The following is a 25,412-nucleotide window of genomic DNA, read 5'->3' as shown; positions in this document are numbered from 1 at the left end:
ACCTTTTCAAAGTTGGAGAGCTGTTAAAGGAATAAACAAAATGGCGACTTTTAAAGAAGATACTTCAAACACCAATGCTATGAACAACATTGGCGACAAGGCATCATACATGAAGAGAGAAAGGGCATTCTCCTTAGGAAAATTTAAAGTTGTATATTCGAGAGAAGGAGAAGATGCGGCAGATACAATCATTGTGAGAAATTTGTATGGTGATGCTAAAGAAAATCAAAGTATCTTTGGAATGAAGGGGGTGGACAACATCAGTAAACTATTTTTGTCGCTGATTACAATTTGTCACGACAACAAAAAATGGATAAAGAAGAGTGCTCAATTTTTGGATCATGCTAATCTAGATGAAGTGACTGATGTTTATCTCGAAAACACTCACAATTTGGATCAACTGAAAAACTTTACAATTGACTCTTCAGAATATATTCAATTTGGAATAAGAAAGGATGATGACGACTACAGTTCTATTGTCAAAGTAGAATTCAATCGAGAACGTGCGATTTTCAGTTTGTCATTTTACATAATTGAAGGAGTGTTCAGAAATAGAATTTATCTATTCCCAGCTGAAGTCATGAAGCTTTTGAAATACATGAATTCAAGATTTGAATTTTCAGAAGTGGAAAGATTGAGATTAGAAACGAAAGAAATGGTGAATGAAGAAGCTATTGATTTTTCAAAAGACGATTTCTTTTAACTTAAACAATGTTCCATATGATGCGGAAAAATATAATAATGTAATAAATGCATCATGTGAATGTAATATTTAAAATATATAAAAATGTAATATTTAAGATGTAATAAAATAAAATAAAAAGTATATCAATTTACATTCTCTTCCATCTCTTCCGTGTTTTTGTAATGCCCATAAGGGCGTGTGCTTATACCATCAGATAAAATAAATCTTTTATCATCATATGGACATAACGATATCTTGTTCTGTTGTACAGTAAACATGACATGACCATAGGAACGTATACTGTTCATTAAATGTAAAAATTCAGTATTTCTAAATAAAGCCTCTCGGTAATTGGAATGACAAATTTCCTTTTTCACAACACCCTTTTTCACTCCTTTTGCTCGTTTAACGTTAAAGTCTTTTGACCGATCGACCAAGATAGAATACATCTTAGCTCGTAGACCAACAAACTCTAAGATGGGGGATGCATGCATCTCGTCTTTCATTTTACCAATCCGTTTTTTATTTTGTAATGAAAAACATTGATGATTTCGTGGATAATCTGAAAAGTCGAAGAGATGCTTATCCTCGTTCATGTCAGCGTACAAATCTTCACATTCGATTGAATAAAGAAGGCTGTCCGTATCAGTAAAGAGTAACTTAGATTGGTCACCAGGATACTTTGTCTTCACATACCCATAATGGAAGTCGTACATCAAATGTTTTGCGAGGTCTAACACAGCTACACCCGTGTAGATTGGTCTGTTCAACTTGATAGTTGTTTTGATACGTTCAACAGCAACCAAATCTTCATGAAAAATGGTACATCTTTTGAAGGATGGTTGCGCCGTTAATTTTCGTAAAGATTCTTCGTTATTAACAAGATTAATGTTTCTTCGATTTCGCATATTCTCCATGGTTTTCCCAAACATTGAATTGTTCATGAGTTTAAAGAAGTCCTTTTCAACTCATTTCTTGCTTGTGAATTCGTTTCTTCGTATTAAAGGTCGATATCGGTTTTTAACCATGGAGGAATGAGCGAATTTTAAGACACGGTGAACTTTGTGTTAGTCTCCATATTAACTGGACAATAAAGTTTTTAAACAGCGATATGTAGTACGTATTATTCTTGTTTTACGATAAGGGTCAGATTAGGTATGAGTTTGGTGGTCGTAGATGGTAGTGTGGTGTAGCTGTCTCCTCGCAATGCTTCAGCAATCTTCAAGTGTGTTGACGATAACTCATCAGGTTGAACGATCATCCGTTCCGGTGCCAAAGGGTAATCAGAATGCGAGTCGTGTAATTCTTGAGGGTATTCTATAATGAAAAAAGATAAAGAAAGATCAACAACAATAATAACAATAGCATTAGATATCATGAAATGATTGATATCATGTCAACATACCTAGATCAACTTCCAAATGTAACCAATGTCATCATCATCCTTAGCGTCATCAACGTTGAGAGCAGAAATTTCATCAGCTGTCATCCATGTAAAATCACCTTTAGAAAACAAGAATCAAATTTCAAAAAATAATATTATAATCATGATCATACATAAAAGAACAACTTTAAAAATAACAAACGAATTAAACCATACCAATGGGTAGATACTGAGACATAGCCCATCCATAAAGATTGTTGGCATCCCAATACATTAAATGTCTCGTCGGCTGCGTGTCATCATACCCTGGCTTTGATGGTAAATTTGACTTTGCGTATCGATGCGTAATCGTGGATACCCCTCCTCGTATAGCGGTTTCACAAAACAGATACATGTCAATGTCCGTCATTAACTCCAACTCTACCTTAGTCATCTTTAAAGCGGATTCGAAACTCAAACCAGGAGCTGTGAAACATCGAGCAGGATCAATACCATAATATCTTAGACATGTTGATCGGAACGTTTCAAAGACGTCTGCCAAAAAAGGAGAACATCAGTCAACAGATAGAAATCATGATAATGACGCATATTTCGCATGTGCATAGAATGAAATATGAGTTGTGCACGTGCATAATCATCGTCGGACACAGTTGAATCGGTTAGAGTGGAGTAAAATTGATCTTGTGATGGTAATTCTTCAGCTTCAAAGTCACTCCACTCTTAAAAAACTCATACGGATAAATTCCTTTCGTGATCATATATGATTTAACCTCAGAAGCACGCACCTCTTGTGCTTGCGTTAATATTGGAGGTGTATAGGGAGGTTCGTCACGATAGTCGGGAATGTTGCTTATATTGAAGCGATCAACCTCTTGGTCGTCACCAAAATCGTCAAGATCTGTCGGAAGACTGTTGACTATGTTGTTGGTTTCATCGGGATCAATCCGTTCAGATACGAGGTTTTTAATGTACTTTTCACATTCAGGAAACGTGTCAAGATTTTTGGATAACCTATCCAAAGACGAAAACAGGAACTGAAAACTGTCAATGAAACGTAAACCACCAATGGAAAAGAAATATACTTTTCAGTGTTCGTCGGAATGACAGTTATTTCTCCATGTCTTTGTTTTACAGCCGACATTATTAAATGTGCATCATACGTTTTTAAATTGTGAAAAACCACTGGTATCTTCATTTGCTCAGTATGAATCCGATAGTTCAGGTTACAACCTTGATGAGCAGGACCTTAAAACGAAAGAGAAATTAATTTCTTATAAAGCTTCATGAGAGTGTGAAAGAGTCGTATGAAAACGAAATAAAAAATCATCTGGGTATTACCAGATAATAACAATGATACATACCATTGTAAGTGCCATCAAGATGATTATGATCTTTGACTTTCCAACCAAACGTAATCGGATCATCACAAATGTGACATTTCGGGTTATTTGAATAAAAATAATTCTTTTCCTCGCGTGTTAAGGGATGCATAGGTGTCTGACGAAATAACCACTTGCGGAGTATCTTCTCCTCTCGCAAAAGCATATCAATAAAGATTTCAGCAGCATTTTCTCCGAAATAAAGTTTAGGATCTGAATAGTACCGTTTATCAGTACTGACAATGTGATACGCAAAACTACAAGCACGCTGTTCTGATATTTATTTGTCCATGAAGTCTTTAATCTCGCACTTGCTTCCTCATCTTCTTCGTGTCGTTCTACACCCGGATGGTTTTTAGTCGGAATATAATAATCAGCAGTAGATGTTGGTACCAACATACTTTCAAAATCACAATAAATGACAAAAGGACAAGGTAGTTGATATTCAGTTTTGGTAAATCGTAAAACATTACTGTCTTCTTTCGGCAGTTCAGCATGCTGAGGTTGATGTGTATGACATAGTTTTGAATGACTGATCAATGTATTTTCATTTTCGAAACCAATACTACATGAAAACAAAAATGCTTCTTTCCATGATGATGAGAAAGTTGACGAGTTAGCATTGAACTAACATTAGTAATAAGTACATAGTGCGATTGTTCATTACTTGAAAAAAGGAGCAAATTAATTGAATATGACCTAAAGATTTGGTTGATCTTCGAAAGTAAATCTTTTCCTCTTCCTCATCCCATCCAAACACATTAATAGCCACCGTAGGGTTTTGTCTTTCAAATCGATCAAGTTGCTTAACAGGTGTCGGAAACGAAATATTGTTCATATCCAAATCGAAATCTTGTTCATAATCTTGATATTGATACTTTTGAACACGACTTCGATTATTCGGAAAATTGTACAGATGCGCCAAAATACTCCATAGAAAACATTTATCATCAAAAGTGTTCTTGACGTTGACAAAACATTTCTTGGACTTGAGTCCCTTCGGTAGAGGTAGATAAGATGACGCGCGTAAAGGATCATAAGCAATCAAACCTGAAAAAAAAAAAAAATTTTTTAAAGTGATCAGAGTATAAGAGGCAAAAAGAAATGTAAACAAACAAATAAAAGAAACTTACTCATATCAAGGGAAATAAGACAATCGATCACCCAGCCACTACCATTTCGTTGAAATTCTTCAATTTCATGCCATAATTGTTGATGTGCTATTTCAATGTGTCGCGAAAGGTCATGTAAATTGTCATTATTAATTGTAAAGACTTCAGAGCGAAAACGGCTGGCGGTTCGGTTTAAAACATCAGTTTGGTTGAGCTTGTGAAAAGTTGCGACAACTGAAAAATAGTATTTCCAAGCTTTAGTTCGAGATTCGGCGAGTTTTCTCTCGAGCTCCGCCTTGTGAAAGTTGCAAACGTTTTTCAAACGTTCAGAAAAGTTAGCTTGTACAGATTGATCAAACTTCTTTTTATATGTTACAATCTTTCCATTGAATGCACTCTCATGTACAGTCGGAATTTCCCAATATTCGGCATGAATTTCACCATAATTCGAAGTACTTCCACCATCTTGAACTAAAATATTTCTGTGTGATGATGATGGCGGTGGTGGTGTTAGTTGACGCGTATTGGCTTTTTTTGATGAAGTTGGAGCAACAATATCATCAGTATGCAATCGCTTCCGACAAGTATTTTCATGAAGTTTACAATTTTTCTTCGTGGTAAAACGACGAAAACAAGACATACAAGAAAACTCTTTATCTGTATCCAGTCTATTGCAATTTTTCTTGTGTCTTTTCAAATGATCTTCGGAGAAACACGGATATTTACATTTCTTACATACAAGAGTAGTACAGCACGCGTTGATATCAGATGCATCTTTTATATGGAAATCAATTTCATCATCATCAGCATTATCATCCTCATCATCATTAAAATCATATAGTTCTTCTACTTCCATATTGCTTAGAAAATCCATCATATTCATGACACTAAAATTCGGAATAATTTCAACATCATTTTCTCGACCAGATAAAGATAGTTGTTCTTCGGAGACCACTGCTTCTTCAGGTATCTCAATATCCTCCAACAAAATAGTTATCAAGTCATCAAGAGAATCTGATGATGAAGACATATTATGTCTCAAAAACGAAGTATAAGGTATGCAAAGATGCAAGCTCAAATACGTCACTCTACTGCTGCTGCTGCTACCAGTCTCTTCAAAAAAATTAAACAAAATGTTCAAGATCACATCAAACCCTAAGTTATACTTTCCTCTGAAAAGAAATTGAATAATAAACAAACTATTTTGAATAAGATGAATAGTGAATTATATTCAACCATGGTATTTTATTGTTTGTTCAAATGAAAATTTGAAAGTAACTATATAAATGATCAGTATGATTTGTTCATTTATGATCTCGAAAACGGTTAAAATGAATCAAAGCATTGAAAAGAATTCATTTCAATCCAGTTCAAAATGGAGCTAAGTCATCCGTTTAGTATGATTGTTGCTGGAAGCAGAAAATCCGGTAAGACCGTATTCACACGAAACACATTCTTCAGCATGGTAAAAATCTGATTAAACCAGCAATGCCAAAACGCATCATGTGGGTGTATGCGAAACACCAACCTGACCTACTCGAAGAACTCATGAACATTGATAAAAATATCGAGTACGTAGATGGTATTCCACATGACCTGGAAAGCACATTCGATCGAAACATCATGAATTTGATCATTTTGGATGACATGATGGACGAGGCTAGCAAGGACGAAAGAATTTCTCAGCTTTTCACACGCGGAAGACACGATAACCTTTCGGTTATTTATCTCACCCAAAATCTCTTTCATAAAAATCAAAGAAATATTAGTTTAAATCTGACTATATCGTGGTGTTTAAGAACCCTAGAGATGCTTCTCAGATTGTCAATTTAGCGAGACAAGTTATGCCAGGTAATACAAAGTTTTTTGTTTGGGCATATCGCGATGCGACAAAGAAACCCTTCTCATACCTTTTCTTAGACGTCACACCAACAAGAGATGATCGTTTCAGAGTCAGCAGTAATATTTTCCCTCATGAACATCCACAGATTATGTATATTCCAAAAGGTATATAAAATGAATACACTCAAATCAATATCTCGCATTTTTGTCTTGACAGTTCACAAGTCAAGTCATTCTCATCGTTGTTTGGTAGACTGTTGACAACTCACAGATGTAGAGTAATTATGACAAGAAGAGTGCTGAAAAACAGTGATTATTTGAAATTGTTGCAGTGTTCATCAAAGCAGGATCGAATTCGCTTGCTGACAGGTGCAAAAAGTGAGCAAATCAACGCCATTTGTGACTGCATCAAAAATATATTTTGGGTAATATCGAAATCACTCACTCACAAAAGAAAAAGCTTCTTCCTAAGAAGACCCTACTCAGAAAGCTCGCGGACAAGAAAACAAAAACTAAAGATCGCAAGAAACTGCTCATTCAGCAAGGCGGATCTGCTTTACTACCTATTCTACTTACCACCGTAGGTAGCGAACTGGTATCATCAATACTACCAAAGATATTCCCGGGATGATCCCATTTGGAAAAAAATACGTTGTCATCACCGAAAAGGAATACAACATACTCAAAGATGCTAACAACAAGAACCAAAACCATCATAATAGCGTTTTGGATAGTGGTGATCATAGTGATTCGCGATTAAATACCAATGCCCCTGAAATTTTAAATCCAGAAAAGGTAGAGTTATTCAAAGCCGAAGCCAAAATGAAAGATGTATGGGACAAGTACAACATGTCAACTGATGAAAAAATTCGAAATTTCACCGAACAATTGAACAATCTTCAATCTAGATACGAGTCTCTAACAAAACTAAAACCTGTTGAGATTGTTTTAAACAAGAACAACAACAGCAACAGTCTGAATCCTCAAACATCATCATCATCGCCGTCTACAGCACTCGACGAATTGAATATTATAGAGACCAATATTCTCAAAGGTTTACCCAAAACGAGTAAGACAAACGCACGGTTGATTATAGAACAGTTGAAAAAACACCCTGATATTATACGATGGGAAGCAAACGGTGACGTTTACTTTAAAAATTCGCGTATACCAAACACAAACTTTACAGACCTGCTGACTAACTCTGTTACGAATAGAGAGAGTTTATCCATTCCCATAATGGCACAGTCTGTTTTTACAAAGGCATTGTCAGATGCAAATGTAGCGGATACTTGGATTAAAAATAAGGAGCAAAAAAGGCTTTTGCAGACCTACAAAGGTCTACGCAATGAAAATCCATTTTCTCCTTCAGTAATAAAGTTACGTCGTGAATTTAGCAAAGATGGTGGTGGTGATGGTGGTCGTGCTGGATATGACTTTGATGACCAATATTCACATCCTAAGATAAAAAGACCCAAAAAGTGGGCCTCTTCAACCTAATGATTTATTACTTGTTAAATATATAATGTTTTATTATTCCAAAGAAAATATAATATAAAAGAAAATCTATCAGACTTTTTGTTCATTTGGTTTCGTAAGTGTGCTTGAGATGAGATCGCATCATCGACATCATGTGTAGTACGCCTCTCGCTTTAAGACTTCGAGATTTTTTCAAAAGATTTCGATGCATGATAGCTTGTTGCGGTTCTGGTATAACTATTGAAAATTCTCAAATTGATGGCAAGCCGAAAAAGAAAGCAGTCAACAATCAATAGTGAAAGCAATGATCGCGGTAGTGACTTCGTTCATAATCAAAGTACTGATGATGATGATCGAATACTTTATAAACTGTATTATTCTCTCGCTTCTCCAGCTTCTTTTCCGGACTGGAGAAATTGTATAGAGAGGCTCGTAAGAATAGTGCTACGATATCAAGATCCAAAGTTAAGAGATGGTTGAGCTCACAATTGACTTATACTATTCACAGACCCGTGAGTAGACTTCGATTCGCGACGAGACCGGTTGTCGTTTACGACATTGATGAGCAATGGCAAATGGATTTGGTAGATTTAACCAAGTTGTCTAGGTACAACTCAGGTTTCAAATACCTTCTCACGTGTATTGATGTTTTGAGTAAATTCGCTTTCGTTCAGCCTCTAAAAACAAAAACTGGAAAAGAGCTGAATGTTGTTATGGAAAGAATGTTTCAACAACGCAAACCCAAACTCATTCACACCGATCAAGGTACAGAGTTTTTAAATACCCACGTGAAACGACTACTGAAAGAACACGGTGGCATCAAGTTGTTTTTCACGTATAGTTAAAGAAAAGCCAGCATTGTAGAGAGATTTAATCGCACCTTTAAAAACTTGATGTTCAAATACTTTACAAAGTATAATACTTATCGTTATATTGACGTCTTACAGGACATGGTTGAGAGATACAACAACTCTTATCATCGTTCCATCAAAATGAATCCTAGTGAGGTGACAAAGAGAATGCTCCTCTAGCATGGGTGAACCTATACGAGAAAAGACTAAATAGCGGAAAAAGACAAGCGGAAGCTCGTCGTCGTCGCCGTCATAATCGTGTTTTGAAAATTGGACAGCATGTGCGAATAAGTATCGAAAGGACAGTCTTTCAAAAGCGATATGAACAATCATGGACAGAGGAGATTTTCATTATTACCCATGTTCTCGGCGGCAACGGTAGTCGAAGTCCGATAGTGTATAAATTGAAAGATCAAACTGATGAGCCTTTAAAAGGAGTGTTTTATAGAGACGAATTGCAAACGGTGACTGAACCTCGAACGTATAGGATTGAAAAGATTTTGCGCAAAAAGAAGAACACGAGAGATGGTACGATATCTTATCTCGTAAAGTGGAAAGGATATTCTAACAAGTTTAACAGCTACATATCAGAAAAGGATATTGAAGCTATTGGTGGTGGTGGTGAAATTATTTAATCATAATGGAAAAGTTTTACTTGGTTTTACCTAGCAATAGCTCTATGAAACTGTATCCTGAAAATACACTCGCTAATTTCAAAGTTAGTCTATCACAACCGATCATGTTAAATGATCCCGACAAATGGGAAGTTGGACTTGCTGAAATTCGATTTCCAAATTCTTGGTACAATATTGATGAGGGAAAAAACTATTTTGAAAAGGACATTATTAATCCGACCAAAGAAGAGGTCAGTGGAATGTTTACGAATGAAAAGGGAAATATCGAAATGATCGCTCGGTTAGATGATAATGAAAAGACTGAAGTTGCATCTCCTGTAAATCTACCACTGTCATCAGCAGCATCGATTGAAGCATCAGAACCTCCCAAGAAAAAGACTAAAGATTGGCAACTCATTTCTCTTGTGTATCGTACGAGAATAACCTTACCTGCTGGACATTATGATAGCGCCAAGGACATTATCGATCCTCTCAACAAGAGCCAAAAGGGTATATTTCGCCCATTTCATTTCGAATATGATTCAGTCACAAAAAGAACTAAAGTCGATTTAAAAATAATTGCGTGATTCGATGGCAAAATTCTGACATTGCTAGATGTTTGGGATTTTTCCCTAATGGAGTTATCAAGAAGGAAGGAAAGACTATTTCACCTACTCTTTCGAGTGTACAAGACACAATTAGTTCAATATACGTATATACGGACATTATTGAAAATCAACACGCTGGTGATGTGAAAGTTCCCTTATTGAGGATCATTCCTGTAACACAACCTAATGGTAAAGTGTGTTATGAAAAATATGACAAACCCTATTTTTTTCCTGTCAATCGAGGACATATCGAAAAGATTAGCATCAATATAAGAGATGACACGGGTGAATTGGTACCATTTCAATCTGGTAAGGTGGTGGTGACGTTGCTATTCAAGCGAAAGTTGGCAAAGTTTTATGATTAAGTCATCATCATCATCAATATGAAACGACTGTCTGCACCTCATTGGCAGTATGGTGGAACATCTATGCCCGCGTTTCATGGTGCATCGATTCAAAGAGGTCATGGTGCTATTGGCGGTATATTCAAAGGTTTGGCAAGATCTTATGCACCTGTCTTGAAAAGAACTCTGTTGACGGCAGGAAAGCAAGCGTTGCGAGCTATCCCTCAAGTTATCAAGGATGTGCGTCGAGGCAAGTCTCTCAAGAGATCGATTAAAGACAGGTCGTTACAAAGCATCAAATCCTTTGGGAGAACGTTCAAAAAGGAGCTAAATTCTCCTGCTGCCAAAGCTGCTCGTGTGAAAGCTAATCAGAGAGCACATAAAAGACGGCTACAGGAAATAAATCGCGCTATTCGCGACGGAACACTCAAACGTAGAGGTGGTCCTCTGAAAATTGCACCTTCAAAGCGAAAACGAAAAGACATTTTTTCTTGATGGATGACGAAAAAGATTATCAATCAGCTCACCAAGAGTGTGCTCTGTCTGATACAGACGTATTTACACCAGCTTTCGTTCAGACTGATATTAAACAGGGTGTTTATGAGGATGTTTATCCAATTTCTAAATTGAATGATAATGGACCTGTGGAATTTGTTGTGAAAAATGCGAGTGAGATGTTTCTCGATTTGGCGAATACTTATTTCAAATTTTCTTTAAAAATCGTGAAAGCGGATGGGGCAGATCTTGATGAAGATGAAAAAGTTGCTCCTGTAAACTACATCTTTGGTGCTTTAGCGAGTCAGGTGGATGTGTCACTTGGTGGTGTCAGTGTTTCAACATCACACAACAACTATGCCTATCGCGCCTATGAGGAAGCACTACTAAACTATGCTAGAGATGCTAAGAAATCGCAGCTCACTATGGGGCTTTACGCTAAAGATCAGCACGGAAAATGTGCTGCACATGACCCCGATCAGAACACTACATTGAAACAAAGACAAGAATTTTTGCTGAAAGCAAAGTGGTTGATCTCATTGGAAAAATTCACTCGGACATTTTCAATCAAGGAAAATTGATTTTGAATGGGTTGACGCTTAAAGTCACCTTGTTGAGAAATAAACCAGAGTTTATGCTTTTGTCTCCCGTTGTCAACGCTGACTATAAAGTCGTTATTACGGAGGCTATTATGTGTTTGAGAAAAGTACAACTAACCCCGCATAAATTTGAAGAAATTCAACGACGTTTGGAAAAAGAACAAGCGAATTATCCGTTGGATAGAATTGATATTCGTACACATTCAGCTGCTACTGGTTTGTCATCTTTTGTTTGGCATAATGCTTATCAGGGGCAAATGCCTAGTAAAATTGTTGTTGGTGTCGTTGACAATTCCTCTTACGTGGGAAATTACAAAGAAAATCCGTTTAACTTTGCTCATCACTCTATTCGAAAGGTGGGTGTGTTTATCAATGGCGAGTCACTACCCGGAAAACCTATCATTGTAAACTTTACGAATGGTCAATACTTGGAAGGTTACAAAAGTTTATTTGATATTGCTGGTACGTTTGGTGCTGATGATGGGTCAGATATCCCGAGAATAGACTATAAAAATGGCTACGCTTTGTTTGGTTTTGATATTTCTCAATCCCTCTGTAGAGGAGGACATCAGCAACCTAAACGTAGAGGTACCTTGAAAATCGAGTTGGAATTTCACCAAGCGTTGGCAAAAACTGCTACAGTAATTGTGTACTCACAATTTGAAAATACCATTTCTATTGATAAATACAGAAATGTCATCAAAGATTACTAAAGGATAATGAATACGAATGAACTTAGATGTATTTTGACCAAAGACCCTGTGACGAGAAGACATTTGCGAGATGTTTTTGCTTTGGATCAATTTAAAGAGTTTGTCAAAGAAAACTCGCTTCTTGATGGACTATATATAGTGAATGATCAACCTATTCATAAACTTGGCAACCATTGGCTCTTAGTTTTTATTGCTAAACGAAAAGTTGTATTTTTTGACAGTTTTGGAAGAGCTCCTCAACCTGGCGCCATTTTGTCTTCCTTCTTGGCTTCGTTTGAAAATTTACAGACCCGAATAAAAAATATTTACAAAACAGTTTTTAATATTTTAGATTTAGATTTTATTTATGTTTTTAATTGTTATTTCCGTGAATTCGATGATAATAGCTTTGGAATCGCCTTTGGGCCATATGATCTCTAATCTTGTCATATCTTAACAATCCTTTGTTATTGAATCTATTGTTTAATTTAAATCATGTTTAGATGTTTCAAACAATTAATTCCTTTCAAAATTTTTAAATATGGCAGCTTATAATAGGTACAAAAAGTCTTTTGAGATAGCTCTATTATAATGAAGCTCTATTTCTTACTCCTCGTGCATTAACACGTGGTAATTCATATCTTTGTTTATCTTTGGAATCATACATGATCAATCTAAGTATCAATCACATTCATGCTCCCTGGTCAGTAAAATGTGGTTCTATGAATTCATTTTCGGTATTTCTATTCTGGTCTGTAAAATATTTAGGTACCCCACAACCTAGCCCAATTGGCTACCCCAGTTGGCTACCCTGCTTTTTAGACCAACCCCGAAAAATCCTTTAAAAAGTTGAAAATATGTAAAGCTTTGAAATAAAAATGAAAATAAACCAGCTGCGCTGGAAGCTCCGGCTTAAGAGATTAAAAGATGTGAAAGATGAGCTTGTTGAGTTAGTTGTGTTAGAACGTTGCCCACAAACTACTAATCAGAACAGATCAGAAAGCAAAGTAATAATTCTATTGCAGAGCGAGTATGAGAAATGATCTTAACGAATAAATAAACCAACTGGAAGTTTAGCTCTTCTAAGTGATTACACATGCACTTTCTTGCCTAAAGAACCAACCCCACCCCCGCCCACTCATCCTCGACTAAAAAGTTCAAAATTGGAGCTAAAGGAGATGAGGGGCCATCCATATAGTACGTACGCAGTGAAGGGGGGAGAGGGGGGTTTAGCAAAAGCGTACATCTATTGTTTAAATGACATCATTTCTATTCTTCTCTGCGTACAAGGGGGGGGGAGGGGGTATCAAATTTTTGGAAAATCTTTGTGTACGTACTATATGGACGGCCCCTAAACATTTAGAAGTCAATATTTCCAAGTTCTTATAAATTTATTTTGTTCTAAACTTGCCAATAGCGAAGCCATGATGCGCCGTTGATTGGATTGTCTAAATTAGAGGCCACTGCCTTTTAGTTAAGTATTGTTTTTTCTGTTGGGATAATACTTGGGGGAGAGTAGGATAAACCAAATAAAATGGTACAATAGTGTGTATGTAATAAATAGTGGTATATTTGGAAAAAACCTGTTTCGGGTTTGAAAAATCTTAAAAAGGAACGGGCGCCCCGGCCAATGAAAATTTACGACAAAGTCCAAAAAATATCATTTTCAGTTATAAAACTGTGAAAATTTCTCCGATCTTGTTCACATTTACACAGGAACTGTATTTTAGTATCCTTTACTGAATTCTCATAGTGATATGTTTGTAAAAAATCTGTGTCGGGTTTGAAAAATCAAAACAAAAGGAAAGGTCGCCAGCCGTGATGAAATTACGACAAAGTCCAAAAACGATCATTTTCAGCCATAACACTGTGAAAATTACTCCAATCTTGTTCAAATGTACACAGGAATTGTTTTTCGTATCCTTTACTGAATTCTCATAGTGATATGTTTGTAAAAAATCTGTGTCGGGTTTGAAAAATCAAAACAAAAGGAAAGGTCGCCAGCCGTGATGAAATTACGACAAAGTCCAAAAACGATCATTTTCAGCCATAATACTGTGAAAATTTCTCCAATCTTGTTCAAATTTACACAGGAATTGTGTTTTAGTATTCTTTATTGAATTCTCATAGTGATATGTTTGTAAAATATCTGTGTCGGGTTTGAAAAATCAAAAGAAACGGTCGCCCAGTCAAAAAATAATGAATACAAAACAGAACAGGATCATTTTCAGCCACACCACAAAAACTACTCAGATCGTTTTCAAATTTGCACTGTAATGTTGTAATTTTAGTATTCTCTTTCGAATTCCAATGGATGTGTGTTTAAAAGTTTCATTCCATTGTCAAGCTGGAGAGTTTTATGGTTTTGTGCGTGCATAAAACTAGAAGAGAAGTTAGCCATATGCAAGATTTAAGCCCTCGAGCAGCTGACGATTCAAGTCTTTCCACATTGTTAGACCAGTATACATCAAACTTCTCAAAAATCATTTCTAAAACATCATGAATAATGATAAAAATTATCACTATCTTTCACTGAGATTTGCAGCTAAGCCCACTTTCGGCAGCCATCTTTTTCTAAATACTTTCGGCTAATGCAAATCACAATATTATCGAAATCCACATAATCCGTTTTTATTAAATCGGAATAGATCATCGGATTAGATAAACAAAAAAAATGTCTTGACCTTGACCCTCGTTGTTGTCGGAAGAGAGAATTAAAGGCTCCTAGGCCGGAGCAAATAGTAGTAATTACAGCATTTTTATGCCTTAAAAGCCTCATTGAAGTCACATAATACCAGTTTTTAGTCGAATTGAAGAAGCATTTGTCACTTTTGAGCCATTTTTCCTGTGAAAATTTTCATTTTATTCACGCCAAAAACAGGGCAGATTCACGCATTCACGCAATCGAAAAGTGGATTTTCACGTTCACGCAAGTTTTTTCAATTCACGCATTCACGCAATCTCTTTTCGATTTTCACGCATTCACGCAAATCGCTGGGGGGGGCATATATATGTCTAGGTTTGGGGGGAAAAGAAATTTTTTTACCTTAGGGAATAAAAAATTCACATGTAAAATAAAAAAATCTGCTATTATGGAAAACTGACCATGACCCAGATAGGGCAGGGGGCATGTTCAAGTTTTAATATGAATTACTTTCAGAACCAGTAATTTACATGTGCGTAGACTATTTTATAGACTAAAACTGAGGTCCTAGAATATTCGGGAAGGGTACTTAAGGACATTTCCTTGTTTATGTTCTTAGGGAAAAGAATGATTATTACTTTATAAAAGACAGGCCAGCCACATTTACTTGAGTTTGTTTTTATGCCAAACTTCTATTCTTTCCCAATTTCTAGAATCAATCTTTCACTGCATATAATTACTTCTGCGTTGAGAAAGCTGTTAACTTTTGAAAATGAGGAAGATATGGAACTAGAGGAAGAAGATATCCCTCTTGAGATCGATGAAGAAATGTTGAAGATGGGAAAATCAATCATTGACTACTTTGCCGAACAACGAAGTGTTTTAAACAAGGCAAGTCCTCTTTATTAGAGAACTATAAAAAATCAGGGATAGACTTCAGTAAATAACAAAAGCTTCATGTTATTCATGTTTCTGAATATTTTTCATGAATAAAACAAAGCTTCTGTTATTTACTAATTTTCTGTTTAAGTTCATAGTGTCTTAGTGGTTGCCCCAGTGATGAGGTTTTGAAAAGTTCTTGTGGCCCTCCCTTTTCTAACCCCCCTCTTTTTGAAAGATTTTTCAAAGCCTGGGATGAAATAAAATTACTTCGAATAGGCTTTAGTCATACTTTTGTCATATCTAAGTATGATGATATACTTTTAAAAATTGGTCAGAATTTTAGCATCAGTTGGGAAATGATTTTTTGTTCAAAGACGCATAAATCATGCTGGCATATACAACACTCAAATTTATAGAATGAGTCTCTATAGCCGAAACTGTTTGAAACAACCAGAAATTTATGTGGTTATTTTTCTTTAGGTTTTTTGATGTACCAGAAGAAAGTCACAGAAGAAACAAAAGGAAAAACAAGAATATTTTAAGCTTCTGGGCCACCTGGATTTCTCACCTGGGTATCCATAATGGCGGACTTTTGGTCATGTGACCCCCGTAGGCAAGATTGAAAATTCTTCTAACCCAAATATATGCTTATCATATATCAATCAATCGGAAATTTGATACTGATTAATTTTGAGATAGAAAGTTGGGTCTGAAAATATATCTCGGGATATAAATCACTTTCGTTTATTCAGGTTTGGCTGCAGTTGTAGGCGGGTTTTTATGGAGTGAGGCAATTCTTTTAGTCATATCTCAGGAAATATGCTTTTAAACATATCAAAACTTTATGTGCTCCTAGAAAAGGCATTAAAAAAATTGTTTGTGCAAATTTTCAATAAGTTTGCATTAAAATGTGTATTTTACAGACCAGACTTACAATTTCCTTCAACCGTCAAAAAAAGAACTTTTTCTCTCAAAATTGGCCTTTTTGTCTGAAATGAATTAGTGCAATGTTTTTCAATAGGGTTCAGAGTAGCCTGGATATCCAGACCGTAAACTATTTCACCGTCTAGTTTTTTTAATATTTTGTCTCAGGTTTACGGTCTGGTTGAAGTAACTCGTCTGCAGGGATATCTGTCCCTGCATATGCGAGTGTCTCTAATTGGTCAGTACGCGCCCAGTCACTGAGCAGAATTTTCGCGGGGTTTTTGATATTTTTCGATGCGCGCGCATAATTTATGGAAAAAGCTGACCTTGCAAAAAAAGATAAACAAATGAAAAAGAAAACACAAGTTCATTTCTAAACAAAATGGCCGCTGGAAAGGAGCCTTTATAAATGTGGCTGATGCTTTGATGTAGTTTAAAGTAGTTTTGAAAGTTTATTGAGTTTATAAAAGCGGTTTTATGGTAAGTAATTATGTGTGTCTGCCTGGGTTTCCAAAGTTTTGAGATTCTGTCAACAAGGGTTTACTCACAGACTGTGTCATTCAAAACTGTATCAGACTTTTTTAGTTGCACCAGACTCTAAAATTTTAGAAACTTTGTATGTTGAGGTAAGAGTGTTTTTTTCTGAAATTTTGAGTCTGGATACCCAGGCTAGGTTCAGAGTCAATCACTTCTTCGTAATCTCACTCAGAGGGGTACTTAGCAGCAAAAGGGCTAAATGTGTCCGGTCAGCACTTTATAAGTATGATTTACTGTAAGAAGTGATCCCGAAAACACGAAAACTGTAAAATTACCAAGCAATTGCTGAAAAATTCTCTCATTGTATCTCAAAATTAAACGAGAACCTTCTGTTCTTTAGATTAACTAATGCAAAGAATTATGAATAATGTAAATCGCCGCAGTGTGTATTTTACCGACTAGACTTAAGTGCTTCTAGGAGCTTGTCTTGTCCTAAAACGCTTTGGATTACTACAGAACCACCCGAACTTGAGAATTTACTGAGCTTAAAATCCGTCAAAATGCGCCAATTCCTTTTTATCTTTATTATTCATGCATGTAACGAGATTCAGAGGGCTTAGAATCTGTGTTGTCTGTAGGGCCACAAAGCGTCAGCATAATATGGATTCGAGAAGCGATAAGCCTAGGCAATTGTAATGGAAGCCTAGTGATGGAGCTATATTTGTGAACCTGCTTGGGGCTTTTCTGGTTACTGTTGCAATTATAAGAGGTGTACAATGGTCCAATGCATCACTGTAAATCCGCTTTAACTACATGAATAAAACACAACGCCTTCAGCTAGTTGAAGAAGCCACATAAAATAATGCTTCCTTTTTTCCTCTTACGCTACATGTCAAAATAATCCTCGTTTTCTTACAAAAATCTAAGTATAATATTAGGAAATCTTGATTTCAAAATCTTTATTTGTTTCGGACATGGCTTGCTGATGGTGATTCCATTTTCCTTTCCCCTCATGAGGTTATGAGGTTTTAAGGCCCTAGAATCATCTGGTCTCTGTGGTTTCGTCAGAACATGAATATATAAACGACTAGACATCCTTCTCTTTCGTATTTTTGTAGAAAGCACTGATAGCTTCGTTGCCGCCTCGTTAAAACATAAAATGAAACAATAAATCTTGATGATCTACCTTGGGAATACCTTGCTACAATCCTTCAAGAAATATTTGAGACGAATGGGAAATTCCCCAGGAAGTTTCGAAACCAAAATCGATTTGTAAGTGCTCTAAAGTATTCGAAGGGTAGAGTTTTAACTCTGAGTTTTAACGCTAGACTTGGGACCTTAGGATCTGAGGATCCAAAAGTTCAAAAATGGTCCATTAAGGCTCCGATTATAGCCTGGAAGTCTGCCTACCCGTCTCAAATTGAAATATTCGATTAAATTAAAGAGATAGCCCAAAATCGGATTTTTCGCCCGAACTTTAAATCTCGAAAAACGTCAAAATAACCGGAATTCTCAATATATTTCTTGAAAGATTGTAACAACGTCAAAACTTCGAGAAAAGTCTCTGTTGTTCTACTCTTCTCAAGTCTTTTATCTATATCGTAACAAAGATGACAGATACGAAATCTTCGTCATTTGTCAAAACTCCGACTAATATTTCTAAATTTCGACTCAAAAGTATGAAATAACTTTATAGAGTATGGGATTTAAGTTATGATATTCTTATGACACAGGCTCTCAACTTTGGCATACAATTTTTTTTTCAAGTCAATAAAAAAACTAATTGGAATGACAAAAGTGATTCATAAGTATACACGCAATTGAAATTCTCCATTTCAGTGTATAAAGGGGCTATAAAAAGATTTGAGCATAAATTTTTTGTGACTTAAGAGTAATTTTCAAACTCTATCAATCATTTTACCTAAGTAAATCAAAGAAATAGCATTGTGGCGGAATATTGTCGGATTTTTTATAACAAATTTAAAATACAAGCGGCAGCAAAGCTCAGTCGCCCAGTTACGATTTATCCCATGTGAAGGCGCAGTAGTATTGACCGACGTCTAGGAGATAACGACTTAACTCCAACTTGGCGCTGTGTTTCACTTAATGCAAAGTTAATGTTACTTTGCTAAGACCAACCCAAAACATGCAAGGGCCGTTGCGTGGACAGAAACTCTACAGGCCGTTCAGCAACTGTACGAGAAATATTTGCTAGTGTCTAGCAAGCTTGCAAGAAATTTGGGGCTTTGTTCTTTTTTAGGAAAGTAATTCAAAGTCTGACGTCTTGCGCATACAAGGCTATCCAGGCTTAGACGACTCAAAACCAGACTATTTTCATCAAAATTTTATGATTTAGTAACTACGCAGTTCTGGAATTTCTAAGCGCTTCTCGAAGTCTCAAAGACAGGCTACACAGATTTCGAGCCCTCTAAATCTCGTAGTTAGTGGCGTTGTGGGAATATTTTTCTGGAGGGGCCAAAGTCAATATTTTAGAAAAGGTGCCCCCGCCCACCAGTTGCACCAGCTTCTAAACTTTTACTAATTCATTTGCCTAGGCATAACGAAGAAGAAAATATTTACTGGATAAGAGTAGATATATCTGTGATGAATGGAAAAGGGAAACACAAGCCCCAGCATGGTTGGGGCTGACTAGAAAATCTTTGAAAATCAACTGCCCTAAATCACTATTTGACATTTGCTAGAGTGAAAAGAAACTTAAAGAAACAATGTGTAATTCGAGCGAAACGAGCGAAAAAATTGATGTTTTATGATTTCAATATTGTTGTCATCAAATTGGTCTTGGGCCGCAGTTAGATTTTCATTTAATAATGCTATATTGCACACACAAAAAACTTGTAAATTAGCTAGATTGCAAAGAAGTTACCAATTAACTTTATTGCGAGCGAAAAATTTGCAAGTAATTTAAAATTATCCCAGGAAAATTGGTCCTGGGTGCAATTTAAGGCGCATAAATTATAATTTTTAAGATTGGGGCGTTTAAAAAATCTCTTTTGGCGCCCCTTGCTCTTCGGCGCCCCTTCAAAAAAGCTAGGGGGCACGACTCGGGTTTTTCCGTGCTAAGTCTATAAACATTTTAGGGCAAAATAACCACAATTACTTAATTCTGGTCTGTAAATTACACACAACGATTTATTCTTAATTCTTTGCATTTGTTAAACTAAAGAATAGAAGGTTCAACTTTGTTTAATGTCGAGATACAATGAGAGACTTTGTCAAATCTTTGAGTAATAGCTTGGAAATTTCACCGTTTTTGGGATAAAATCTCTTACCAAAAAACATGTCAAGTACCAAGTACCTCTCCGAGTATGATATGAAGAATCGAGTGGCTTTAAACCTTTCAGACAAAAAGGCCAATTTTGAGAAAAAAAGTTCTTTTTTCGACGGTAAGGAAATTGCACTCTGGTCTGTAAAATATACATTTTTACTGCAAACCTATTGAAAAATTGCAAAAACAATCTTTAATGTCCTTTCTAGGAGCATATAAAGTTTTGATATGTTTAAAAGCATATTTCTTGAGATATGACTAAAAGAATTGCCTCACTCCATAAAAGCCCGCTTTCAACTGCAGCCAAACCTGAGAAAACGCAAGTGATTTATATCTCGAGATAGGAAAGACCCAACTTTGTATCTCAAAATTAATCAGTATCAAATTTCCGATCGATTGATATATGATAAGCCTATATTTGGGTTAGAAGAATTTTCAGTTTTGCCTACGGGGCTCACATGACGAAAAATCCGCCATTATGGATACCCAGGTGAGAAATCCAGTTGGCCCAGAAGCTTAAAATATTCTTATTACCATAAGGAACAAGAAAAACCCCAAGAAAGTTAGTCCACCAAATGGATAAGATACTTCCCGGCTCGTACCCGTCTAATAGTATTGTTCGCCATCAAATTCAGATTTTCAAATTTTTTCACAGCATTTGGTCGTTAAGGGGAAGAGTGGGTCAAGGCTAATATTATTTTGGGATAACCAGATAAAAAATGAAAATTAGCTAAAAGATTATTTTCAAGGTTTTTAAGACCTCAAAATATTTTTGCTGACAAACATTCCGAAGTTAATTTATAAAGATTTGAAATTTCAGATTTTTGTACATCACATGTACCTCAAGTTGAAATTCTATTGTTTTCGAAAAGAAATTTAAAATTATATATCTAAATATCTCAGCTTTGAAAAATAAGCAGCCCATAAAATTTGGAGGTTTTGCTATGGACCATGAAAGGAATCTTTAGGCTGGATTTCATTTTTATCTGGTTATCCCACTTTAAGAAAATTTGAAAATCAAAATAAATCTTCTTGCCTTTCATTTGTTTATAGCTTCAACTTGCCAACAGCCTGTCTTTGTCCCTTTGCTAAAAATTTTAAGATGTTCCATGTACAAATGGTTGAAATTTTGTCAATCCCGTTTGCGCATGCAGGTGGATTTTAACGCTGGGCCTCACTTTGGACGGAGAGCACACATTTGTTCAAGAGATTCCAAAGATTAACTGCTACCCGTTTGTTGCAATTAATAATTTTTCCAAAAGGTCATGCTTTGAAAGGTTAAAGTTAAAGTTTCTTTTTTTCGCGTCATAGAAAAATTTACAATGAATAAAAACCTGAGAACAAAAATAGCTTGTAAATAGTAAGCTTTCTAAGCCGTTCATCAGTACCCGATATTTAAATCAAAATACGGGGAAGATATAAGAGTTCGTGAAATATAATGAGTCGAACTGATACTTGCAATAAAGCAAATCTAAAAATTATGTACACGCATAAGGGGATTAAAAATATCATATGGCACAAGTTTAATGGTCAACAAATAATAAAATGACAAGTTGTATTTGTTTTATATAAATGGTTTTGAGAAGAGGTATATCAAAAATATAAAGATAGCTTTATAAGTACTATTACCATTTTATATACCTATATATATGTAAAAAAAGAAAATTAATCGAAATAAATGAAATAAAGAGTTATTGAGCTTGAATCAATTTAATTTTTAAATGAAGACTCAGAGAGTGAAGAGAGAATTTGACTTTAGTATGGCAAATACAAGAGGAGCATGATAGATAAGTGGACAGTCAGCTTCATCAAAATGGGTTACAGCAACACTATTTTTCTTTTTTCGTCAGGCTGGGCTATCAATGTCATAAGGACGAGGATGGTGCGTGAACAAGTCAATGAAAGATTTGTTTAGAGTGGCGTTTAAGAATTTATGTATAAATTTACATGCTTCGAGTTTAAATAGACTGTTAATATTTAGTGGTTTAAAATCTTTGCTATAAGTGTCATGTTTATTTTTGACTTTTTTGTTTATAAATTTAGAACATTTAGTAATAACCTTGTTTATTTGATTTAATCCAGCAGTTTTAGGACCTCCCCATGATGTTATACAATAAGCTAAATGAGAATGGATAATTGAAAAGTATAAGGAGATAAGATTTGGTTTTGTTATAAACCTAGCGATCTTATGCAACATACCTACTCCTTGCTTGATTTTGGTACTTACCAGGTTGACGTGCTCTTTCCAGTTGAACTTTTCATCAATAACTACACCAAGATACTTACAACTGCTTGTGTTTTTAAGTTTCTCACCTGAAATGAACAAATTAATATCTTTGACTTTGTCATGCTTTCCATAAAATAATATAAAGTTTGATTTCGAAACATTGAGGGTAAGTTTGTTGCTTGTAAGCCAGTTGGAAATATTGCCTAGTTCTAAGTTGAGTACTATTTCAAGTCTGGTTTGATCTTTGTCTCTAAGAAACAGACAGGTGTCATCAGCAAAAAGAATGCTAGAGAGAGTAGTATTCATAGATAGGTCATTTATGCAAATCAAAAATAACAGGGGAACTAGCACAGACCCCTGAGAAACCCCATGTGACATCTTAACTGGATCTGATTTTGTTTAATTAATCACTACTGTTTGAAAACGATTGTCAAGATAACTTTGAAACCAATTCAGGATAGAACCCCTTACTCCAAGATTCTGAAGTTTTTGAGTAAGGAGGTTGTGGTTTACAGTATCAAAAGCTTTGGCAAGGTCGAGGAAAATATCACATCCATATTCATTGTTTTTGGAAGCTCTATTAATGAGTCTGCTGAGATGGAATACGGCAGAAGATGTTGACTTACCTTTTAGAAATCCATATTGATTCATGTTAAGAGAGTTGTTCTTCTCTAAAAATTTTATTAGTCTATCATGCATTATTTTCTCAAAGATTTTGTCAAAAAGTGGAAGTACTGATATGGGCCTGTAGTTTTTAATGTCTTCTCGGGGACCACCTTACCCTATTAGCCCCAGGGGGGGGGGTAGAATCTACCACGCTTGAGTTCTTTTGCGTATATCTCGGAGAAAAATTTTCTAAACGACTTGAAACTTTCTGACCTTAAACAAAATCTTATTAAGAGTATTTCTGCAAAATTTTAGGGTTATAGCTTGTCCAGACGTACCTCAGAGGTCCTTTAAATTAACCGATGTAAAAAAAACTCCCTTTTTTGTGTTGAATGTGTGTTTGTTTTCTATGGAAAATTAAGTTTCAAATAGGAAACATACTTGCTGCCTTGTTGTGTTACTCGACGCTATGATTTTTTATAGTCAAATCGTTTTTGAATCTAAAAGGATGTTTGCCCATTCGTCCATTCATCCACTCTAGAATAGGAAAACTTCAAAAAAGATGCATGCGATTTTAATGCAGAATCTGCTCCTCTTTTCATTAACCTGGGTATTTCAACTTTGCCACATACTGTAACAAAGTTCAATATCCGACTCGTACATGAAACTCTCACTAATCTTTCTCCTAAAGCTGTTACGAATTACATTTTAAACTTCAAAACTCTGTCTCATAATTATCTTACTAGAAATAACGAACTGAAACTTCTGGAGCGCCCAAAAGCCAAAACATTAAACTATGGATTGAAATCAATTAAGTACCAATCTCTTTTAAACTGGAACCAGCTAATATTACATACTAAATTCGATCTACAACCATTATCTGGATAAATTATTAAAAAAAAGATAAGCGAATTCCTTCAAAATTGGCCTCTTGCATACCAGAAAAATGAAAGTCCATAATATAAAAATACTCTAATTTGATCTATTAAAAGAAAAGATTACTTATATAACTATTTTTGAGGCTTGATCGTGATTTTGTGTGGTTTATCATCAAACCTGTATTATTATAATGTAACAAAGTTCTAGGCGCACGAGAGCCTCTGGAACTGATCGTGATTATACAACGTATTTGGTCAGCCTAAGCTGAGCATTCAAATAGGTAAAATTTTCTTCCATCATCATCACCATCATCATAAGACGGCAAAAAAAAAGTCCGATTTCCCGATCGATCTCACTTTGATTTCTAAACTTTCTTTCGATCGGGTTAACTTTTTGGGTACTTTTAGCGTGCGTTGTATTTCGAAGTGTCTATAGTCACGGCAGATTATTTTTAGTTTGCCGTTACTCTAGCCGCTCCGTTACGGACTAGCTAAAGTCCCGGCAGATTGTTTCTGTGTAGCTTTATGCCGGGACTATAACAGACCGTTGTGGAGCGGCTATAGTAACGGCACATATTAAATTTGGAAGATAAGTAAACAGATTCTACAATTTCAACGAGGTGTTGAGCGGCCGAGTGGATAAGGAAGTGGCTACCAAATCTCTGAACAAATTTTGGATACAAGGAGTTCGAGACGACCCAGGTGATCTTTTCTGAGAGTAGTAACATTCCTCAGTAAAAATCTTTCATGAGATATGATAGCCATGTGAATGGCAGTCATGTTTGTGGACCTCAATCATATATTCATCAAAAATCATGCAGAATCCAGAATCATGGCTGCATGTGGAAAAAAAGCTGAAACCCAACCAAAATGTCAATTAAACATGATAAACTAAAAGCATAATACAGTACAGTACCGTAAGCGTATAAAGTGTGTGAGATGTTGATTTTGTCAAGTTTGTCCCTTTCTTGCTCTTGGCTTGGATGGTCATCAGATGCATGGATGACTGGTAGGGATGTTGATATTGCTGCACTGCTTAGCTAGCTAGCTAATGCTTCTGGGTATATCTTTCATGACCCCACTTATTTTTATTTATCATGGTGCGGTGGTGGGACAGTATGTATGGAGTACCAGGAGTATAAACAATAATAAAACATACTTTTTAGGGAATTGTTGAACAATATGAAAAAGTTAGCTTGGTGCGCTGCTGCTCTGTCCTGTATTATGATGGTGACATTACAGTACTGACATACATGACAACAAGATACTATATATTATTCAAAATTCTTTATTTTACAAAGGATTTTTGCATGTCATTCTTTTGTGTCATTCAATACTTGTTTTGGTGAACACGTTGCCAGATTTTTAACTTTAAACTTGATCTTTAGACGACCCTGCCGGTGC

General features: G+C 35.7%; 1 protein-coding gene across 1 annotated transcript; it reads left to right on the top strand.

Annotated features, from left to right (window-relative positions):
* Positions 1–10,792: 10,792 nt before the first annotated feature.
* LOC136797438 (uncharacterized protein F54H12.2-like) lies at positions 10,793–12,105 on the top strand. Its single transcript, XM_067054013.1, has 2 exons — positions 10,793–11,122; positions 11,296–12,105. Exons 1-2 carry the CDS (start codon positions 10,793–10,795, stop codon positions 12,103–12,105), a joined length of 1,140 nt encoding a protein of 379 aa, XP_066910114.1.
* Positions 12,106–25,412: the final 13,307 nt, after the last annotated feature.

Source organism: Clytia hemisphaerica, unplaced genomic scaffold (assembly GCF_902728285.1).
Source record: "Clytia hemisphaerica strain Z4C2 unplaced genomic scaffold, Clytia hemisphaerica genome assembly, whole genome shotgun sequence".
Classification (NCBI taxonomy): domain Eukaryota; kingdom Metazoa; phylum Cnidaria; class Hydrozoa; order Leptothecata; family Clytiidae; genus Clytia; species Clytia hemisphaerica.
The sequence above is the reverse complement of the archived record's forward strand: the minus strand, read 5'-3'. Positions and strand labels throughout refer to the sequence as shown.